The sequence below is a fragment of the Protopterus annectens genome, chromosome 4.part0 (assembly GCF_019279795.1).
Source record: "Protopterus annectens isolate FY-2018-M chromosome 4.part0, PAN1.0, whole genome shotgun sequence".
Classification (NCBI taxonomy): domain Eukaryota; kingdom Metazoa; phylum Chordata; order Ceratodontiformes; family Protopteridae; genus Protopterus; species Protopterus annectens.
Genome location: NC_056733.1, coordinates 1996029599 through 1996051855, shown reverse-complemented (window position 1 = coordinate 1996051855; position 22257 = coordinate 1996029599). Strand labels below are relative to the sequence as shown.

The 22257-nt window shown below is 41.8% G+C and overlaps 1 protein-coding gene across 1 annotated transcript in view; it reads right to left on the bottom strand.

The window, feature by feature from the left end:
- Window positions 1–8901: 8901 nt before the first annotated feature.
- The window catches only part of LOC122800093 (serotransferrin-A-like), a 276007-nt gene continuing 262651 nt past the window's right edge, over window positions 8902–22257 (bottom strand). The window contains exon 17 of the mRNA XM_044069617.1: window positions 8902–9149. Coding sequence (XP_043925552.1) covers window positions 9112–9149 — 38 coding nt within the window. The 3' untranslated portion in view covers window positions 8902–9111. The remainder of the gene's footprint in view (window positions 9150–22257) is intronic.

Here is a 22257-nt window from a genome sequence, read left to right as displayed (position 1 = left end):
TCTTGCCACCCCTATAGTGCCTTTTTTATCAAGGTTCAAAGGATAAAACCACCACCGTAACAGATACAAGCATGCAAAATCTGAAGGTAATGTTACTCAATGCTAGAAGTCTAAACCTCAAAATGCACTCTCTCGAGGCACTCCTAAAATGGAGAACATCGATATCTGTGCAGTGACTGAGACCTGGTTCAAGGCTCTAGAGAGCACTCCTGCAATACCAGACTACAATTCTTACCACACTTTTCGGTCACAAAACCAAGACCGAAACACTAAAGGTGGAGGAGTGTCCATATTCACCAAGGATATTCACACCTCCAGGCTAGTTGCCCAACACAATGCATCTGAAATTCTCCAGGTGCAACTAACACTAGGTAAGACTGCAATCCAAATTGTAGCTTGCTACAGATCCCCCACCATATCCCAAGATTCTCACTACACCTTCCTAAATATACTGGAAAATATTAAGATACAACAAAATGCCCTAATACTAGGTGATTTCAACTACCCTGCCATTAATTGGGAAAACTACTCGGTTACCAACTCCTTTTCCCAACGGTTCCTGGGATTCATAAATTCCAATGCCTTGGATCAACTAATACATTGCCCCACCAGGGGCTCCAATATCCTAGACCTGGTCATTACCAACATGGGAGATAGATGCGCCACACCAGTGGTCACCCCTTTATTGGTCAGGTCTGACCATAAGCAAATCACCCTTGACATCCACATCCCACCCCCACCCCCCAGTAAGGAAACCTCCTTAAAAAACTTCTCCAAAGTCAACTTCATGCTACTGAAGTCAGAAGTGACAAACTTCACAACACCCATGCAGATGGGATCTGGAAGTTCGACTGCAGAATCCTACACTAAGGCACTGTACGAGCACATCCACTCATGCATGAATTGTGCCATCCCAAATAGAACCAAGATGCTCTTCTCCAAAAAAAGGAAGCCAATCTGGTGGTCCCCTGCTATAAACAAACTATACAACAGAAGGAAGAAACTGTTGCAGAAAAGAGGAAAATGCCAGGATGCAAAAATCTCCCTCACCAGCCTCAGTAAGAAGCTGAGATCCTTCATAAAATCCTCAAAAGCTAGTTACGAAAATAAAATTGCCAAAGATTCCAAAGACAACCACAAGGCATTCTATAGTTATGTCAAGAATCTAAATGGCAATGCTCAGATCTGCTCTGAACTACAACAGAATGGCATTAAATATACTGATCCCAAGGATATTGCCAATATCCTTGCAGATCGAGTTAGTGCCAACTTCACTCCCCTCTCACCCCCTAAAGGGCCCATCTCAATACCAAAAGATTGCCAAATTCCGATAATCACAGCCACACAGGTAGAAACAGCACTCTCCAAAGCTAAGAATACAGCATCCATGGGACCAGATGACATATCAGGCTGTGTACTACATGAACTACAAAATGAACTGGCACCCCACCTAAGTGTCATGTTTAATCATAGCCTCACCTCAGGCTTCGTGCCCACTGAGTGGCAAACAGCTACAGTTATCCCACTCCACAAGGGAGGATCTACCATCCCATCAGTCTTACAAGCCTGATCTGCAAGGGCATGGAACGCATTATCATGGAACTTATAAACAAAGACATTGGCAACCTCCAGACACTGGACCCCACCCAGTTTGGGTTTGTGAAGGGCCGATCTTGTCTCCTGAATCTGATTGACTTCTTCAAGTCAGTCTCCAGAGCTGTGGACGAGGGTAAGGAGGTCCACACAGCCTATCTGGACCTCGCCAAGGCCTTCAACACCATCCCCCACTCTGGAATCATAGATAAACTTACTAAGCTGGGCATAAATCCCTACGTCACTCGATGGGTTGCCATCTGGCTTACTGACAGAACCCAGACTGTAAAAGTAGCCAACTCCAAATCCAGCTCCAGACAAGTGACAAGTGGAGTACCTCAGGGTTCAGTCCTGGGACCACTCTTGTTTGGCATCTACTTCTCTGAAGTACAGGCCAACACTAAGGGACTCTGGCTAACAAAGTTTGCAGATGACTGCAAACTGGGAGCCATTATTGAATTCCCAAATGATGTGGATATTCTACAAAAGGGCCTTACAGAAACAGATGCCTGGTGTCAGAGCCATGGGCTCAAGCTTAATGCCAAGAAATGTATAGTTATCCCCTTTGGAAAAAAACATGTACCCATGAATTACCACATAGGTGGCAGGACACTAAACATTGAAAGTGTGATGAGAGACTTAGGGACACAGGTGGACAGTCGTCTCACTTTCGATAACCTCATTGCCACAACAGTCAGGAAATCCTTCTATGTGGCACACCTCATCACTAAGGGCTTTTCATCCAGAAAAAAGGAGGTCATTGTCCCACTGTACTCATTCCTCATTAGACCCATTATACAGTATAATGCCCCATTTGGTATATACCTCACAAGACATCAGCAACAGCTGGAAAGGCAACAGAAATACCTCACTAAAAGAATCACAAGCCTAAAGCAGATGCCATATGCTGACCATCTAAAAAAACTCCAGCTATACTCTGTGGCATATTGTCTACTCAGAGGCGATCTCTGCTTAACATACAAGGCAACGTCAAACCCTGAGCTGTTGGACATGCTCCACTTAAAGAAATCCCAAATCCCTCAGAGCTACACGCTCCAGGGATCTAAACCTTATCATCACAGTGAACAAAACATGCTGGAGGGATAGGTTCCTGACCCAGAGACTCCCCATACTCTGGAATAGACTGCCCATACATGTCAAGCACAGCACCTCATTGGCCCTCTTCAAAAGGAACCTTGATGATTGGATGGGAGATAGGAAATACACCCCGGGGATCATGTCAGTCACCCTGCTAGAAAGGGGCCCAGAGAAGTAAATATTCGGGGAAAAAATTTCCAGGGAATTGTTATGGCTAGGCTTGCATAGGTCTTAGGGCCGATATCCTAGTACCAACCTATGAACCTATGACACACTCCAAGTTGGACTTGAGTTGTAGCACTTGTGTTAAGTGCTTGTTCTATAGTCTGTGTACTTAGATAGGTAGGGTTTCTGTTCTCACTGCAGTTAACTGTGTGTGTGTTTGAACTATTGCTTTACATTACAAAGAGCATTTTACACCAGCACGTGGGACACTGTCATCATCTCCTCAACAGACACTGCTGATGTCATCAGCTATATCACATTTTTGGATATGCAGTACTCCAACTAGGGCAGGGTCAAAGACTGGCCTGGGGCCAGGCAGAAGTCACCTCATCCAAGTTTACAGTGACATGGCTTTTACTCTATCCACATACATCATGGCATGGTGTGTATGCTCTGTGTTCTCTTGCTGACAAGGCCCTGTGGTTTCTCCAGCTGCTATATCCGTCTGGTGTGGTACATGTAAAAATGTGTGCATTATACTCTATTAGTGCTGTAATGAGGTTTGAGTACAGTGCTGTCATACAATCCTAAGATCTCAATATGATGGCATGATTTATGATGTGCACTACATTAGCTTTCAATAGCAGTGTCAATTTAATTTGGTGGTCAAAGTTCAGATTGGCTATCTAAATGTGTTCCCAGTGCTTGCATCACTGAGTGTCTGCATAGCAGGACTGTTGTCAATGCTGTCATTAACATGGAACACCACTTTTCAGATGGACAACATTACAAACACACATTTCTGCATTTATTTGTAGATCATGTGCTTTTGTCACCATTCAGTTGTGTATATCTGGCTTATGTTCCCATACAAGGGTGAACATCAACACGCATTTACCTGAGCTGGGGGCACAGCACCCGATGCATGCATGCATAGGGACATCCTTACTCTCCTTGACTGTGAGCTAGACCAACATGTCGTCATGGACCTCTTCTACATGTACACTAGTAATATTTTAGGTGTATGCAACAGACATATGTCAGCTGTTACTGCTACATCATGTCTGTTACATCTGATAGATGTCCTCAAAGAGGTCATCGAGGGCATGCATGATGACAACAGTATCACCTTGTGGAACTTGAACAGGTCAAGGCATTTGACAAAAATTCACACTGAGGTATTCAATCAACACTGTCATATGTGGCCATGAACAGCTATATCACCAAATGGGTAGACCAGTGTATGACATATGTGGCATCTCACTATGTTGAAATGTGTGATGTGACATATATCTCAGGTCCAGTGATCAGGTCAGTACATCAGGGGTGCCTGCTAGGCCCTTTCCTGCCCATTAGTTAAGTGATGGACATCGTAAATGATATACACATGCTGTGTCCAAGCAGCTGCCTGGAGGACCACAGCTTGTGGGCAATTATTAACTCCAGCTGTGATATTAGTATAATACAGACAGTATCAGCACATACCAGAGACTGCTGTCACAGCCACAATAACACCTGTATTGATGAGAAACATGGAGGGATTTATTGACTCAGGAAACAGACACATCACCCAAGTATAATGTGGACATTGCACCCTATAATCAGACTAATTGGTATTTGACCTATGTCCTAGGGAAGGGGGCAAGTGGTACATCCACCAGCATGTGGTCACAGTGCTGACTACTCCCTTGAATGTAGCACAACTACTGGGTATGTGAAGGACATGCACATCAGAGACCATAATAATGTGATGGTTCCCAGCCTTCATCACACCAATTATTGTGTATAATGCACCCTTCTTCATCCAACACCCTACACATCTTCCAGTGATGTGTAACTGAAGTGTACCACTTTTGTCACAGTGCACGGTCACACAGCTTATTGGCCATGCCTAGCTATTCTTTCTGGGGAATATACACAACTGTCTAATGGTGCAGCACACCAATAGGTTCATGGGTTCAAAGGTGTTTAATAGGCTAATGACCACAGGTGACATTTTAAGCCTAGCCATGCATCCTAAATCTCTGACAAGTTCTGATACTCTTGATAAGTGTAAGCAGGGGCTTGGGAGATGAAACATTTACAGGCGGGGGCCTGGGAGGTGAACCATTTACAGGTTGCCTGTGTCCATTAGTGACACGGATACCAAACCAGGGATGAATTTCCTGTTCCCCATCCAATCATCCAAGTTGCACTTGAATTGGGTTAGGGAGGAACCCTGCTTCGCCTAGATGGGCAGCCTGTTCCAGAGATGGGGTAGTCTCTGGGATGCATACCTGTCTCTCCAGCAGTTACTATTTATATCACAGGCAAGGTTTAAGTCTTTAGAATGGGTAATTCTAGTGCTGTTTGTTTGTGGATATGCAGGAGGTCCATCAGAGTGACATCTGTGAATGCCCTGTATGCCAGGCATAGCTGTCCCCTCAAAAGCCTGTGGGAGACAGAATACAGAGATAGGGCCTTGAGGCAGCCTGCATATGGCATTTTGCATATTCCTTGTATTCTTTTAGTGAGGAGGATCTGTATACATTCCAGTTGATGGATATGTCTGATTAGGTACATACCAAAGGGGCCACTGTACTCAATGATAGGTCTGATGAATGCCAAATACAGTGGAACAATGACTTCTTTGGACTTAGATGCCATACCTTTGTTGATAAGTTGCATAACATAGAATGATTTTGACACTACTGTAGACACATGATGGTCAAAGGCTAAGTTACTGTGTATGTGTGTTCCTAAGTCCCTGACTACTGGGTCAACTATAAGGGGAGTGTTGTCAATATGATAGTTAACAGGGGTGGATTACTTCCAGGAGGATACTAGTATGCATTTCTTGATATTTAGTTTTAGTCCATGGCTCTGACATCAGTTATTTGTCTGTGTCAGCCCTTCCTGGAGAACATTTGTGTCAGTGTGGGATTCAATGATAGGTTCTAATTTGCAATTATCTGCAAATCTGGTCAGAGAGAGACCATTGACATTGGCCTTGACTTCAAAGAAGTACATGCCAAAAAAGGAGTGGTCCTATGACTGATTTCTGAGGGACTACACTTGTGACTGGCTGCTTTGTAGAGGTGGACTCCCCAATTCTAACTTTCTGGGTGGGTCCTGCCTGTGATCCAGTTGGCTATCCACTGGGTGACATACAGGTTTGTATCTAACCTCTTGAGTTTGTCAACAATACCTGAGTACTGAGTCAAATGCCTTGGCCATGTCAATGTAGGCAGTGTGAACCATTTTGCCTTCATCCATCACTTTGGTTGATCTTCTCAAAGAACTCCACCAGACTGAGTAGGCATGATCTGCCCTTGACAAAACCAAACTGGGTTGGGTTCAGTGTCTTGAGGTTTATATATCACTATTGATCATTTCCATGATAATTCTTTCCATGGGTGTACATATAAGACTAGTGAGACTTATGGTTCTGTAGTTTCCAGGGTCTGTAAATGGTCCACCTTTGGACAGAAGGATGACTATTGCTGTTCTCCATTCTTGAGACATGAAACATGTTTGGAGGCTACAGTCAAACAGCAATATCAGACGGCCTGATAGGTCATGTTTCATGCTTTTTAAAAGGCATCCTGGGATATTGTATGGGGATATTGATACAATGTTCTTGAACTTAGAGAGTTGCTACACCAGATGTTTGTGTGGTACCTGTTCAGCTTATGCACACACTGCATACATAGGTGTTTGACAACATTAATAGCATGTATATCATTCATTACAGTGTGATTTGTGCCATAGATACATCCCATGCACACAAGGCAACTAGCCTGTATTTGCTATACTGTCACATACAGCTATAGCAGTGTCCCTCCTAACACCTCCTGCAGATATTACAGTGCCAGGACAGTGTGCAAGGCTATCCTCAGAGTGTGGATGCATCACAATAATTGTCAAGTGTGTATATGCAGGCTCATCTGTTATCACTCCACATCACATATGTTATGTCACAAGCATGGGATTAGTGGTGGTATTATTCTGATATTATCCATGACTGTGGTTGGGTCTTGTAATGTTTTCCATGATCCTTTACCTGTGGCCACCTTGCTGGAGTCCTCTGCTGAGTGTAAACTCATATTCAGGTAAAACAGTTTGCACAGCTTCCCAATATGCCCCCTACCCCAGTTGTATGTCAGATCCCTGATAGATGTCCTCTGTGTTATTCATGTAAGGATGCTTATCTCACATACATCCTCCCCATTTGTCACCTTGTGTGACAGTCACAGACAACACATTTTCACTTTACAGGCCATACTGTACCATATAGATATGTGCTTAGTGTTGCTGCTAAAACCATCTTCCATTGACATGCCCTTCTCTGCAGTATATGCAGGAGTTTCTTCTCTACTCTTTTCCTGTGTTCATTCCCACAATTCATCTATGTGTCCCTATTCAATACACACACTTTCCCCGAGTGATCATTTTACATGGCAGTCCCATGTCCTGTTACAGATCATTAACATAGCTTCAGTACATTATGTCAGGAATGGAATATCACAATACTCTGCACTGTATGTACACTGTCCTGTACTGTGTTTGAACCATATACTTCATGCTCATACTTCTCAACTGTCCATATATTCTCAGGATGTCCAGATGTTCTCCTTATCAAATATGTGGCTTCCTGACATATCACTGGGATGATCTTTGGACTGATCATCATCATCATCATCTTCTTTCGGCTGTTCCCATTAGGGCTTGCCACAGTGGATCTTCTGTTTCCATCTCTTCCTGTCCTCTGTATCATGCTCTTTCACACCAACCGCCTGCATGTCCTCTCTCACCACATCCATAAACCTTATCTTAGGCCTTCCTCTTTTCCTCTTACCTGGCAGCTCCATCCTTAGCATACATTTCCCAATATACCCAGCATCACTCCTCAGTATATGTCCAAACCAACGCAATCTCGCCTCTCTGACTTTGTCTCCAAACCTTCCAACCTGGGCTGACCCTCTAATATACTGATTCCTAATCCTATCCATCCTAGTCACAACCAGTGAAAATCTTAACATCTTTAACTCTGCCACATCAAGCTCTGACTCCTGCCTTTTCATCAATGCCACCATCTCCAACCCATATAACATAGCTGATCTCACTACCCTCTTGTAGACCTTCCCTTTCACTCTTACTGGTACCTGTCTGTCACAAATCACTCCTGACACCCTTCTCCACCCATTTCATCCTGTCTGTACTCTCTTCTTCACCTCTCTTCCACACTCACCATTACTCTGAACTGTTGATCCCAATTACTTAAACTCATCCACCTTTACCAACTCTACTCTCTGCATCCTCACCATTCCTCTACCTTCCCTCACATTTACACACATATATTCTGTTTTAGCCCTGCTGACCTTCATTCCTCTCCTCTCTAAAGCATATCTCCACCTCTCCAGGGTCTCCTCAACCTGGTCCCTACTCTCACTACACATCACAATGTCTTCTGCAAACATCATAGTCCACGGGGCCTCCTGTCTGATCTCATCTGTCAACCTCTCCATCACCACTGCAAATATGAAAGGGCTCAGACCTGATCCTTGATGTAATCCCACCTCCACCTTGAACGTATCTGTCACTCCCACTGCAGTTCTCACCAATGTCACACTACCCTCGTACATATCCTGTACCACTCTTACATATTTCTCTGCCACTCCCGACTTCCTCATACAATACATACATTTGAGTGCATACTTCTAAACTGTCCTGATCTGTGCAGAATGTGCAGTTTTTGCTCATATTTGTGATCCTTTCCTTATAACATTTTTTTTCCTGGCAAATCAATGGCATGTCATTGCAGAGTACCATCAGAAACTGATAACTGACATTTGAGTTTCAAACTTCATGCTTTTGAGAAAGTTCATACTAATAATGTACAACCTAAATTTGAAAGTGCAATATTAAACATCTGTCCCTATTTCTGGCCCTTTGTTCCCCCATTTTTATGGTGTTGGCCACATTTCTTGCTTTAATAGGTTGAGAGTGTTGCATTCTAACACATTCCTGCTATAGATCATGACAGAATTAAAAAAAAATGCACACTTTTTTACTTAAACGTTGGTTTATTTTCCAGAGGGAAACAAAAAGTGAAAAGGAACAGCAATTATAAAAAAAATTATGTATTTCAAAAAGTTAAAGGCAACAGTTATACAAAAACAATCATCTACTTCTCATCATGAAATGTGGTACTGTTGCACTATGGTGATAAGCTGAAAAAAACAGGCAAGATGAAATGAAGATGAAGCTTAGGCATTAAGGGCAGCTGTGAAACCGACAGATATTCTGGAGGTCTGAAAACAAACACAAACAAGCAGTTATGCGCATACTTCAGAACAACCAGAAATTTTACATTCTTAATTGTAACACATAAGATCATAAGTGCTGACTTTAACTATGTATGCTTAGTTTTATATTTTTGAAACAATAGCAAAAATTAGCAACTATTTTGTTAATAAAATTCACCCCCCCCAAAAAAAAAAAAAAACAAGATTAGCACATTAGTTCTAACTTGACCATACTAGTGTGTTGCTTTCATTTCATTTACAGATTTTTGCAGAATGTCTTGAATTCTGCCTCATATTTTTGCAGAATGTCCTGATTTTTGCCTCATATTTTTCATCAGTTTTTAATAACAGTGTGTTTTCTGGCAAATCATTGGTAAACCATCAAAGACTGAAGTCAGAAAATAATGACAGACATTTACGTTTCAGACTTCGTACCCTTCAAAAAAATTCACGCTAATGTAAAACCTGTTATTCTATCAACTTTCTAAGTTTGTAAGAGCAACATTTAAAAAAGGTCCCTATTTTTGGCCTTTTGTTCCCCCTTTATTCATGGCTTTGTCTAGATTTTTTTGCTCTGAGGTTGAGAGGTATGATTTGCAAGTCTATTTTGAAAATGAAGGCTTTTGCCATGGCTCAGTGAAATGGCAGCTTTCTGACAACTTCTACTTATTACTACTCATTAATACTAACCCGTCGTAGAGTCAGCCATGAGGTACCATGTTTACTGACATCAATGAATAGAATTCCTGCTCTACAAAGATGAATGGTGTACATTTTTCATAGTCAACATTTGGCATTTCAAATGGCCAGTGTGAGCAAATCATGGCTATGCTCATATAATCTTTATTAGTTAAAAATTGCCTTTGATTTATAAATGCTGACTACTGGAAATGCCACAGACTGCACTTTGAAACTTGGCATGTTAAGATAAAAATATTCCCGTGATGCATGAAGAAAATAAAGAAATACAAGTCTCAGTGGTAAATAAATAGAAAAGTACTCACAAGACATGCATTAAATGAGTTGTTGCCCTTGATAGCTTCCGTCAAACAGAATAAAAGGTATATGTATGTCCTTGCAAAATTATAAATTCTTTACAGTGCCTGTATGCCTCCAGACTGCAAAGATGATAGTATGCGACATAGTAGTTTTTGCTCCATTATAGGTTCATAGGTAGGTACTAGGCTATCTGCCTGAAGGCATTTATAAGCCTAGCCGGAATGTGTTGGCTTTCGCCGCCCCCTTAGATTAGTTCCCTGTGCCTCTGTCCAACAGTGCCATTGAAGTGATCCTTGGGGTAAACTTTCTGTTTCCCATCCACTCGTCAAGGTTTCTCTTGAAGAGGGTTAGCAAGGAGCTCTTCCTAATGTAGATTGGAATCTAGTTCCAGAGCACAGGAAGTCTCTGGGACAGGAATCTATCCCTCCAGCACGTCCTGTTTATTGTTGTGGTGAGGTTTAGATCCCTGGAGAGTGTGGCTTGAGGGGATATGTTTTTTTTTAGGTGGAGCATGTCCATCAATTCTGGGTTGGACATGGCCTTGTATGTCAGGCAGAGATCACCTCTGAGTGGGCGGTATGCAACCAAGTACAGCTGGAGTTTCTTCAGTCGAGCTGCATAGGGCATCTGTTTGAGGCCAGTGATCTTCTTGGTGAGGCACTTCTGTGGTCTTTCCAGTTGTTTCAGGTGTCTTGTAAGGTACATCCCAAATGGGGCACTGTACTCTATGATGGGTCTGATGAGTGATGCATAGAGGGACCCAATGACCTCTTTCAATCTGTATGCAAACCGTTTTGTGATTAGGTGGGCCACATAGAAGGATTTTCTTACCACTTTGTCAATGTGATTATCAAAGGAGAGGTTACTATCTACTTGGGTCCCCAGATCCCTTATTACGTTTTCTGTATTTAGGGGGCTACCACCTATGTGATAGTTTGTGGGTACTTTGTTTTTTCCAAAGGGGATGACTATGCACGTTTTGGCATTTAGCTTGAGGCCATGGTTTTGACACCAGGTATCCGTCTCAGTGAGATCCTTTTGGAGGATGTCTGTGTCAGCCGGAGAGTCAATTATAGCACCTAGTTTGCAGTCATCTGTGAACTTGGTCAGCCATAGTCCTCCTGAGCTTGCCTGTACCTCTGAGAAGTATATGCCAAACAGGAGGGGTCCTAGGACTGAGCCCTGGGGAACACCACTTGTAACCAGTTTAGAGTCAGACCTAGCTCCCACAACTCTTACCATGTGGGTTCTGTCTATGAGACAGTTGGCAACCCATCTCATGATGTAGGGGGTTATGTTCAGGCTGGTGAGCTTGTCTATAATACCTGAGTGGGGAATGGTGTCGTAGGCTTTTGTGAGGTCTAGGTAGGCTGTGTGGACCACATTTCCCTCATCTCTAGCCTTGGTAACTGTCTCAAAGAAGTCCACCAGGTTTAGGAGGCATGATCTGCCCTTAACAAAGACGAACTGGGCAGGGTCCAGTGTTTGGAGGTTTCCAATGTATCTGTTAATGAGATACATGATAATGTGCTCCATAGCTTTGCAGATCAAGCTAGTCAGGCTTATAGGGCGATAGTTCCCAGGCTCTGTTGTGGCTCCACCTTTGTGAAGCGGAATAACCATTGCTGTGCGCCACTCTGTGGGCACATAGCCTGTGAAGAGGCTGAGTTTAAGCAGTGTGTTTAGGTGAGGGGTTAGTTCATCTTTGAGCTCATGTAGGACGCAGCCTTGGACACCATCCAGTTCCACTGATGCTGTGTTTTTGGCTTTGGAGAGGGCTGTTTTAACCTGAGTGTCTGTGATTTCAGGGGCACTACATTCTTCTGGTATAATTATGGGCCCTTTTGGGGGTGAGAGGGGGGTGAAGTTTGCACTGAACCTGTCTGCCAGGATGTTGGCTATATCGGTCGGCTCAGTGTATTTTGTGCCATTCTGCACTAACTCCGAGCAGATCTGAGAATTGCCACTTAGATTCTTGACATAGCTAAAGAATGCCTTGTGGTTATCTTTGGAGTCCATGGCAATTTTTCTTTCAAAGCTAGCCTTGGATGATTTTATGAGGGATCGCAGTTTCTTGCTGATGTTGATCAGGGATGTCTTCCCTTCTTGGGATTTTACTCTTTTCTGTACTAGTTTCCTCCTTCTATTGTATAGCTTGTTTATGGCAGGAGTCCACCAGACTGGTTTCCTTTCCTTGGAGGAGTGAGTCTTGGTTTTGTTTGGGATAGCACAATCCATGCATTCTTGTAGGTGCCCATAGAGTGCATTAGTAAAGGATTTTGCAGCTTTGACAGCATTATCATTTAGCATGGGGGCTTTGAAACTTTCCACCTCGGTCTTAAGTAATGTGAAGTTTGCTTCTGAAAAGTTTTTTACGGTGGTTTCTTTGACCAGGGGTGGTGGCAGAATGTGGATATCCAGAGTGAATAGTTTATGGTCAGATCTAACCAACGAGGGGTTGACATCCGGTGTGGAACACCAGTCGCCCATGTTGGTGAGACTAGGTCCAATATGTTGTCACCTCTGGTGGGGGTGTTGACCAGTTGATCCAGGGCGTTTGAGTTTATAAATTCTAGGAAATGTTGGGCAAGGGAGTTTGTACTTGAGTAGTTCTCCCAGTTAATGTTTGGGTAATTGAAATCACCCAATATCAGGGTGTTTGGTAGGACCTTTATGTTTCCCAGTGTTTCCAGGAATGCAGAGTGGGAGTCCTGGGACATAGTGGGTGATCTGCAGCAAGCTATAATTTGAATAGCAGTTTTACCCATTGTTAGTTTCACGTGGATGATCTCTGAAGCATCGTGCTGTGCCACTAACCTGGAGGTGTAGGTATCCTTGATGAATATGGATACTCCCCCGCCTTTTGTATTTTGGTCGGGTTTTGTGGCTGAAATATATGGTATGAGTTGTAGCCTGGTAGTGCTGGGATGCTCTCTGGATCCTTAAACCAGGTTTCTGTTACTGCACATATATTGATTTTCTCCATATTGAGGAGTGCCTCGAGTGCGTGCATTTTGAGGTTTAGATTTCTGGCACTGAGTAGCATTACCCTCAGTTTTTTGTTACTTGTGCTATTTACAGCGGTGGGTTTGTCTTTTGAACCTTGCCTAAAAAAGGCACTATGAGGGTAGCAAGAGCCTTGGCCAGTATGGCTGCAGATACATATTTATGAAATAATATTTATTCAGTCATTCATTTATTCATGCATTCATTCTCCACATGTGTACTTAATCCAGTTCAGGGCCATGGGGAAGGGCAGTCTTGCTTGGCACTCAAAATATGGATGCATGCACGCACACACTCACTCACTCACTCACTCACTCACTCACTCACTCACTCACTCACTCACTCACTCACTCACTCACTCTGACACAATTATACATGTCATGCATGCCTTCTAACAAATTAGATGATTGACCATTCACCTACAGCATACCCCTGAAATACAGGAAACAATGGGAACACCTGGCATAAATCTCAAAGAAGCAAGGGGATGACATGTAAACGCCATGCATGAAACACCCAAATAAGAAGTGAACTGGAGAAGCAAGTGAGCAATGCGAACTACACCACTTATAACACACAAGGAAGTATGCAGATAGTTCAGAGGAGGTCTTAGATGGTGGAATACAAGACTGGAGGTCTAAGGATTGTTGCAAAAAAGTCTTATTATGTTAAAAAAATTAAAAAGGGAACAAAAATGCTTGTACATCCACTTGGCATGCCAGTGTGTACTTGATGTAATAAATGCACATTTAATTTTATTCTGGGAATGTAGCATATAACTCTTGCATATGCACTTGATGTAAATAATTTCATTGATGAAATAATCAATGATTTGCTCTGCACTCCATTTCAGAAACATTCTTTATGAAGCAATTTGTTGCTAGTGCCTGCTAAAATCTGCAATGTGGTTTGAAAACGTATGGCTCCAGGGCCATAGCAATTTGCAAACTACAAAAACTGACTCAGGAACTTAACTGCTTCTTTACCTCAGCTTCAACTGAAAGTTTTGAGGAAGCTGTCAAGACTGACTAACACCTCATTATGTGAATAATTCCAGGTTAAGTACTTGTGATGAAAAATAGACAATAAATTTTATTATAGTGCAGTTTAGATTTCATAAGCACTGTTTTAGTCCTTGTAAGTCACAATCGTGTTGTTGCAACTTTGAACTGAAGTCATAAGGGCAAAAATGAATGGAAACATTATTTTTGCAGTATAAATACATCCACTAAATCTCCTCTTCAGTTTTTCCCTTGAAACTAGTCTAACTCTCAACCTAAGCACTCATCTTACAGCCCAGCACTTGCTCAGACTTAATAGCAAGCACTTCAGAAGAAGAAGAAGCCCACGAGTTGAGTGGGTGAAAGCGCTTAACCTTGTTCATTGGAGTGTGGTTTTGATGCGTTATTGCAGTTGTGTAACGTCAGTTTTATTGGAATAAAAGAACATTGATTTTTTTCTGCTGAGCCTCTGTTCTTTTGGAATTTTCCGATGCAGTGGTGCTGAATTCCATTTGGATTTTTATCGTTATCTTCCATGGTGACCTTTTTTGTGGAAGTTTATTGAAGGGCCGTGGCACTTATTGGATAGTTTGTGACTTGTTGCTATAGTTCTTTGGTTTTTCATATAACTCATACCACACATTTTGGCCACAGAACATGGACCGAAATACAAAAGGACGGGGTGTATCCATATTCATCAAGGATTCCTACACCCCCAGGTTAGTGGCGCAGCATGATACCTCTGAGATCATCCATGTGCAACTAACATTGGGCAAATCTGCAATGCAAATTGTGACCTGATACAGATCACCCTCCATGACCCAGGACCACCACTCCACCTTTCTGGAGACACTGGAAAACATGAAGGTCCTACCGAACACCCTGATATTGGGTGATTTCAATTACCCTACCATTCACTGGGAACACTACTCGAGTACAAACTCCCAAGCCCAGCGCTTCCTGGAATTCATCAACTCAAATGCCCTGGATCAGCTGGTAAACTCCCCTACCAGAGGTGAAAACATATTGGACCTGGTCATCACTAACATGGGCAACAGGTGTTCCACACTGGAGGTCAACCCATCACTGGTTAGATCAGACCATAAACTAATCACTCTGGATGTCCACACCCCACCACCAATCCCAACTAAGGAAACCACAGTAAAAAACTTTTCTAAATCAAACTTCATCTTACTTAAGACAGAGGTGGCAAGTTTCACAGCCCCCATGCTAAAGGATAATGCTCCTCAAGATGCAGAAACCTTTACAAATGCACTCTACGAGCACCTACAAGGATGCATGGATTGTGCCATCCCTGGCAAAACCAAGACTCACTCCTCTAAGAGAAGGAAACCAATTTGGTGGACCCCTGCAATAAACAGGCTATACAACAGAAGGAAGAAACTAGTTCAGAAAAAAAGTAAATCCCAAGAAGGAAAGACATCCCTGATCAGTATCAGTAAGAAACTAAGGTCCCTCATTAAATCATCCAAGGCTAACTTTGAAAGAAAAATAACAAAGGATTCAAAAGATAACCACAAAGCCTTATTTAGCTTTGTTAAGAATCTAAGTGGCAACTCACAGATACACTGAATTGTGCAAAATAGCACAAAATATACTGAACCTACTGATATTGCCAACATCCTGGCAGATAGATTCAGTGCAAACTTCACCCCCCCTCTCATCTCCAAAAGGGCCCACAACAATACCGGAAAAGTGTAGTTTCCCAAAAATCACAGATGCACAGGTGAAAACAGCCCTTTCAAAAGCCAGAAACACAGCATCAATGGGACCACATGGTGTCCCAGGCTGCATCTTGCACGAACTACAGAACAAACTGTAATTTTGTAATACAGAACAAACTAACCTCCCATCCAACTAAACACACTGTTCAACCTCAGCCTCTCCACAGGCTATGTGCCCATAGAATGGGGCACAGCAACGGTTATTCCTCTCCACAAAGGAGAGGAAACAACTGACCCTGGTAACTATCGCCCCATAAGCCTGACTAGCCTGGTCTGCAAGGCTATGGAGCGCATCATCATGGAACTCATTAACAAAGACTTTGGGAATCTCCAGACACTTGACCTGACCCAGTTCAGCTTTATTAAGGGCAGATCATGCCTACTAAACCTGGTTGACTTCTTCGAGACAGTCACCAAGGCCATAGATGAGGGAAATGTGGTTCACACAGCCTACCTTGACCTCGCCAAGGCTTTCAACACCATTCCCCACTTGGGTATTACAAAAAAATTCACCAGCCTGAACAAAACCCCTATGTCACGAGATGGGTTGCCAACTGGCTTACAGACAGAACTCACACGGTAATAATAGCAGGCTCCAGGTCTGACTCTAAACCAGTCACAAGTGGTGTCCTGCAAGGCTTGGTCCTGGGACCCCTACTGTTTGGCATATACTTCTCAGAAGTACAGGCAAATACAGGAGGACTATGGCTAACCAAGTTCGCTGATGACTGCAAACTGGGAGCCATAATTGACTCTCTGGCTGACATGGACAGCCTCCAAAAGGGCCTTACTGAGACGGACACCTGGTGTCAAAGTCATGGCCTCAAGCTAAATGCCAAAAAAATGCATAGTCATCCCATTTGTGAAAAACAAAACACCCACGAATTACCACATAGGTGGCAGCCCCCTTAATAGAGAAGCGGTAATAAGAGATCTGGTGACCCTGGTAGATAGTAATCTCTCCTTTGACAATCATATTGCCAGAATAGTTAGGAAATCCTTCTATGTGGCCCATCTAATTACTAAAGGGTTCGCATCTAGAAATAAAGAGGTTGTAGTGCCCCTCACTCATCACTCATTAGACCCATTATAGAGTACAATGCCCCATTTGGGATGTACCTCACAAGACACTTCCAACAGCTGGAAAGACCACAAACGTACCTCACCAAGAGGATTACTGGTCTCAAACCTATGTCCTATGCAGCCCGGCTGAAAAAACTCTGGCTGTACTCAGTGGCATATTGCTTACTCAAAGGTGATCACTGCCTGACTTACAAAGCCATGTCCAACTTAGAATTGATGGACATGCTCCACCTAAAGAAATTCAAGTCACTGCGAGCCACGCGCTATAGTGAGCTAAACCTCGCCACAACAATAAATAGAACATGCTGGAGGGATAGATTCCTGTCACAGACTCCCCATGCTTTGGAACAAAATTCCAAATTACATCAGGCAGAGCCCCTCACTAACACTCTTCAAGAGAAACCTTGACGAGTGGATGGGCAACAGAAAATACACCCTTGGGATCACTTCATTGGCTCTGCTTGACAGAGGATCAGTTAATTAATCAATGGGGCGGCGAAAGGTGACACACTCTGGCTAGGCTTATAAATGCCCTCAGGCAGATAGCCTAGTACCTACCTATGAACCTAAATGCAGTTGTTAAAAATGCCAGTTTAAAGATTACATTTATTGTATTTTGGAATATGGTAAGCAGCAGATTTAAAAATCAAGAGGCATCTTAAATACCATCTCAGTATAAAATTGCAGTACATTCTGGTTTGTTAATTATACAAACGTTTGATTGAATTTGTCTTCTAAATGTATAGCTTTACCAATAAACAAAATACATTGAAAGACAGCCTGGATACAACCTTCATGCCTGCACTTAACATCTGTACTTTAAACATGATTAAAATTTGTTAAAATAATCTATGGTAAGTCCTAACAAGATAAATGTTTGCTTTTGTAATATGATAAACATAACTGATTTCTTAAGCTACGTTCTTGAACTTATAGCCATTTATTATGTCTCAAAAATGAAAATAATCTTATTATGATCAACTATTGACTTATAAGACTATATTAGCAAAATGGCAAAAAGTTTCACTGCCTGAGCAGTTAACTTGTATGAAATGCTTATTCTTTGTGTTTGAGTCCTGTTTTTGGCTAACGTTAATGACCAATTGTGTGGTATGGCTTTTACTTATAATATTTAGCTGATATGGTGTATTTCACACTTATTCAAACTTGGAAGCAGACCTCAGATAGAAAACAATAATGTCTTTACACTTACTTTGATTTTTTTTATGAAAGCTCATTGCTAAGCTATGTTTTTGGTTCCTTGACACACAGATGTGTGGTAATATTGTTGTAGTGTGGTGGAGTTTTTGGTCCATGATTTTAATTTGATTTGTTACCTGTCCATAATTTTCAGAGCTGCATGGAATGCTCTGTATAAAGCTGTTGCCAGGACATTAGACTTTATTAGTTGAAAAGAAATTTTCAGCTCACAGCTCCTGATTTTTATGCAGTTGTGAGGCATTGTTTGGTGGTGACTTGAGAATGTTATAACCTGTATTGTGGGGAAGGTCAGTGTGATTGGAATGTTTGTTTGCTATTATTATAATCTTTCAGCTTTTCCCGGTTAGGGGTCGCCATAGCGGAACTCCCGTCTGCTAATGATTGACAGTGGATTTTTATGGTGCCGAGTTGCCAGCCTGACGCCCAACCTTCAAAGAAGGCACGCCCATCCATGCACTCACCTACCTGCATGTCTTTAACATCACTCGACCACGGGGAGGACATGGCTGTTTGTTATAGTTTTCAGAGTGCTGCCTGAACTTGGAACCTAGATGTCTTGTTTGGTCTAAAGGATATGCGAGGATTGTGAAGAACTCAGTTTTCTAAGCATACTGATGTGGTCACTTTTCTCTTTACTGTGTTGACATGGGCTGATGTTATAATTCTTCTGGATCAGAAAATCAGAAATGCAGCCTATCTAGTTTTGTGACCCCAGTTCAGTAACAGCTTTTAGTTCTAATACTTTTAAGCACAATTTCTATGTCCTGGAGTATTCTCAATTTCCAAAGCATAATGATCTCAGCATTAACATTACCTATAGATATGGATATAAATATAGAGACAGATATGTCCATGTGTGTCTTTGTACATATGTGCGTTTGTGTATATACAATAAGCAGAGGTGTAGAGTCTACAATGTGGGGGGAGTGCTCCATCCTACAAAAAAACAGCTTTAAAGGAGTAGAGAGATTGTTGGCATTCACAGTTCTCTTTTAGTCTCACTTTAAAATTAGCTCATCTATTGTGTTTATTTAACAAGTGAGTGTTTAAAGGTAGTTGCCAAACCAGTTTGCCAATAAGACATTTGAAATTACTGTAAAAGAGACTTTGCCTCCTTGTGAAATTAATTTCATAATATTACTCAAGCTCTACTATGAATCACCAACTTCCACAAAGCCAATGATCCAAATTACTGAAAAATACTGCCTAAAACACAGAAGGGTAAAGCAAGCTCCCCTCCACTGCCGATCTTATATATACCAACTCCATGGTTGCAACAACCTGAAGTGAGGACTCTCCCAAAAGAAATGAGTCATTGCAGATGCACACTTAGAAACTGCACTGGGAATGATTTACAATGGAAAACAGCAATCTACATTCTGACTCTTGATCTTTTTTTCCTGTGGGAAATGAAGCTCAAGGAATTTCACCTTGACCAGGTATAGGGAAGTTGTTACATTATATTCGGATCTTTGTTTTCTTTTTATTGTTTTACCAATTAAAATCATTTAAAATGTTTCTTATTAAAGATCTTATCATTTTTGTTTTACCATCTAAAGAAGCTTCTTATTTATTTTCTCTGGGACTAAACTTTTGTATACTGTAGTGGCCTTCTTGAATCTTGATGCAATAGGATGTTGAGTAATTGTTTACAATATTCTAATTACTAGCTAGTCTGTTAGTTTTGATCATTTCAGTAATTTAATTCTGTTTCTCGAAGCTTCCATCATTTTGGCTACATTCTCTACTTCCTATATTACTAAAAATAGGACAAATTATTTTTGAGTCATGCATAGTTATGTTTTGTAATGTATTCTCCTTACTTGCACATTGGACCGTCCTCTTTGATGGACTGCACTCTTACATCTATATGCTTTGTCAGTGTCAAGGTAATCTTATAAGGAGAAGGAGTAGGTCATGTGTTGGCATTTCTGGAGGATTCTCAATGGGGTGCTAATTGTTGTTAGGGCTACTTGATGTCAGTCCAGAGATAAATCTCATAATAGTAGGAAAAATGCCTTTGTGCTAAATGACAGACTTTAAACTCACAAAACAGCCTGGCTTCATGATGGCTTTGACTCCATCTGGAAGTTGCAATACCAACTGGGCAGTCCATTATTCAGCCATCTAGGCAGGGTAGGACTGGGGGTACGGTAGCATATGTGTTATAAATCAACTTTTGAAATGTCCCAGGTTTCTAGAAAAGGAATCAATTTATTTGAATATGTCATTCTGACAGGGACACGTTCTATCACTTTCTCATTTGTTGTCCATCTGTAACTGTGAAATTATTCATAGAGGAGTTTACGGACTTCACCACTGGCTCATTGTTAGCATTCAGTATCTGTGCTGACAGTCCATGACACCCATGAAGGAATTCCTTGCTGTCATGGAAGTATTTGGGTTTTTACCTGGTTTCTGATATGATACATTCAAAGTGGCATTAACTTGACTTGATTTTCCAGGCTGGTGTGACTACCTCACTGGTATGATAAGTGATAACCAAAGTAATGCGCAAGCTCAAAATAAATATTTTTTGCCAGGTATGCCAGATCCTTTGCACCCTCCATGAGGGGAGTCTCTCACATCCACCAAAATTTTATTGTGATCTGATAGTTAAGTTTCAAAGAACTGCTCCTTGGGAGGAAATAGAGTTGATGACTACCTCTGATTTGGTGGTTTATTTGGTCTTTCGGTCTGACCAATATTTGGTACATGTTAACATGGAGCTCCACAATTTCAGATAGCCATCATACAGGAATTTGAATGATATAAGTTTTAATGAATTTAATTCTCTACTTGGCTGAGGAAGCTTGATGTGAAAAATCCCAGTGATCTCCCAGTCACCTATGATAAGACATGCATGAAGGATTGCACCCAACTTTTAGTCTAGTTGTGTTTGCAAATAGGGTGTGTCTTGTAAGTCAGCTTTCACTTTAAGTAGTTAATTGACTTTGTAAGTATTAGCCCAGAGAGTATTTAAGCTGTGACTTTTTGTTTTTTTTGATCTGAAGAAGTTTGTTTATTGGAATAAACGAAAAGCGCTTTATCATTTCGTTCTGTGCTACTGTGTGGTTTCTTCTCTATTTTGTTTTTCAGTAGTCTGTTTTGCCTGTTCAGTTTACAAGTTTGTTTCATGGCGTCGGAGAAAGTTTCCCACAGTTTAAGCACATCTTTGGATGATATTCCTGAAGCTTTTAAGAATGCTGCTATCAGCAATGACCAACCAGCTGGAGGTGTTACCGAATCCAGTAACAACAACAAAGTCCTGACCACTTTGATGACACGACTAGACTCGCTTTTTGGCCGTATGGAAAATCTTGAACGGCAAATTAATACTACTAAGACTCCTCCTCTAAATACATCTACTTTAACTGGTACGGCGGTACCGTTAGCTCCGAATGGAGAAGTGCTTCAACCTTTGGCTGCAGTGTCTAGTAACCTGCGGCCTTTCAGTGATGAGGCAAGACTATTAGCGAGTGGAGTCACTGGGTCTGATAATTTACAGTCTACAGACCAGTTCAACATTGACTGTGGGCAGAGGAGTATCCCAGCCTTGGAACTACCTATAGTTCTTAACCAGCAGTGTGATACATCTTCCAACTTTCGTTCGGAGTCTGTGATTCGCGTAAGCGACACAGGGGTTACCCGAATCCCGGACATTAACAACTGGTTTACTGACAACTTCACCTTTTTTACAGCATTAGATCAATTACCTTCAACAACTGGAGCGTACCAAGGTGAGCAGGTCAACATTTTTACTAATCTTAAAAACTTTGACAACATTTTAGTGAAACTAAAAAAGACTCAATTAGAGATATCGTACTTTCAAGAATGTTTGAAACTCAAGATAGTTCCCAAAGGCCTTCGCCACCATCAATACCCAACTGGTCTGGTAGTCAATTCACAGTTCCATAAGGACCTTCTTGTACTTTTTGATTGGCAAGGCTTTGAGTTACTCAACTTAATGATCAAACATTATGCAATACTGGTTGAAGCTCTGGGCAGACAAGTGTCAGAACTCGATGAAACTATTAAATTGGACTCAGAGTTTGTTCG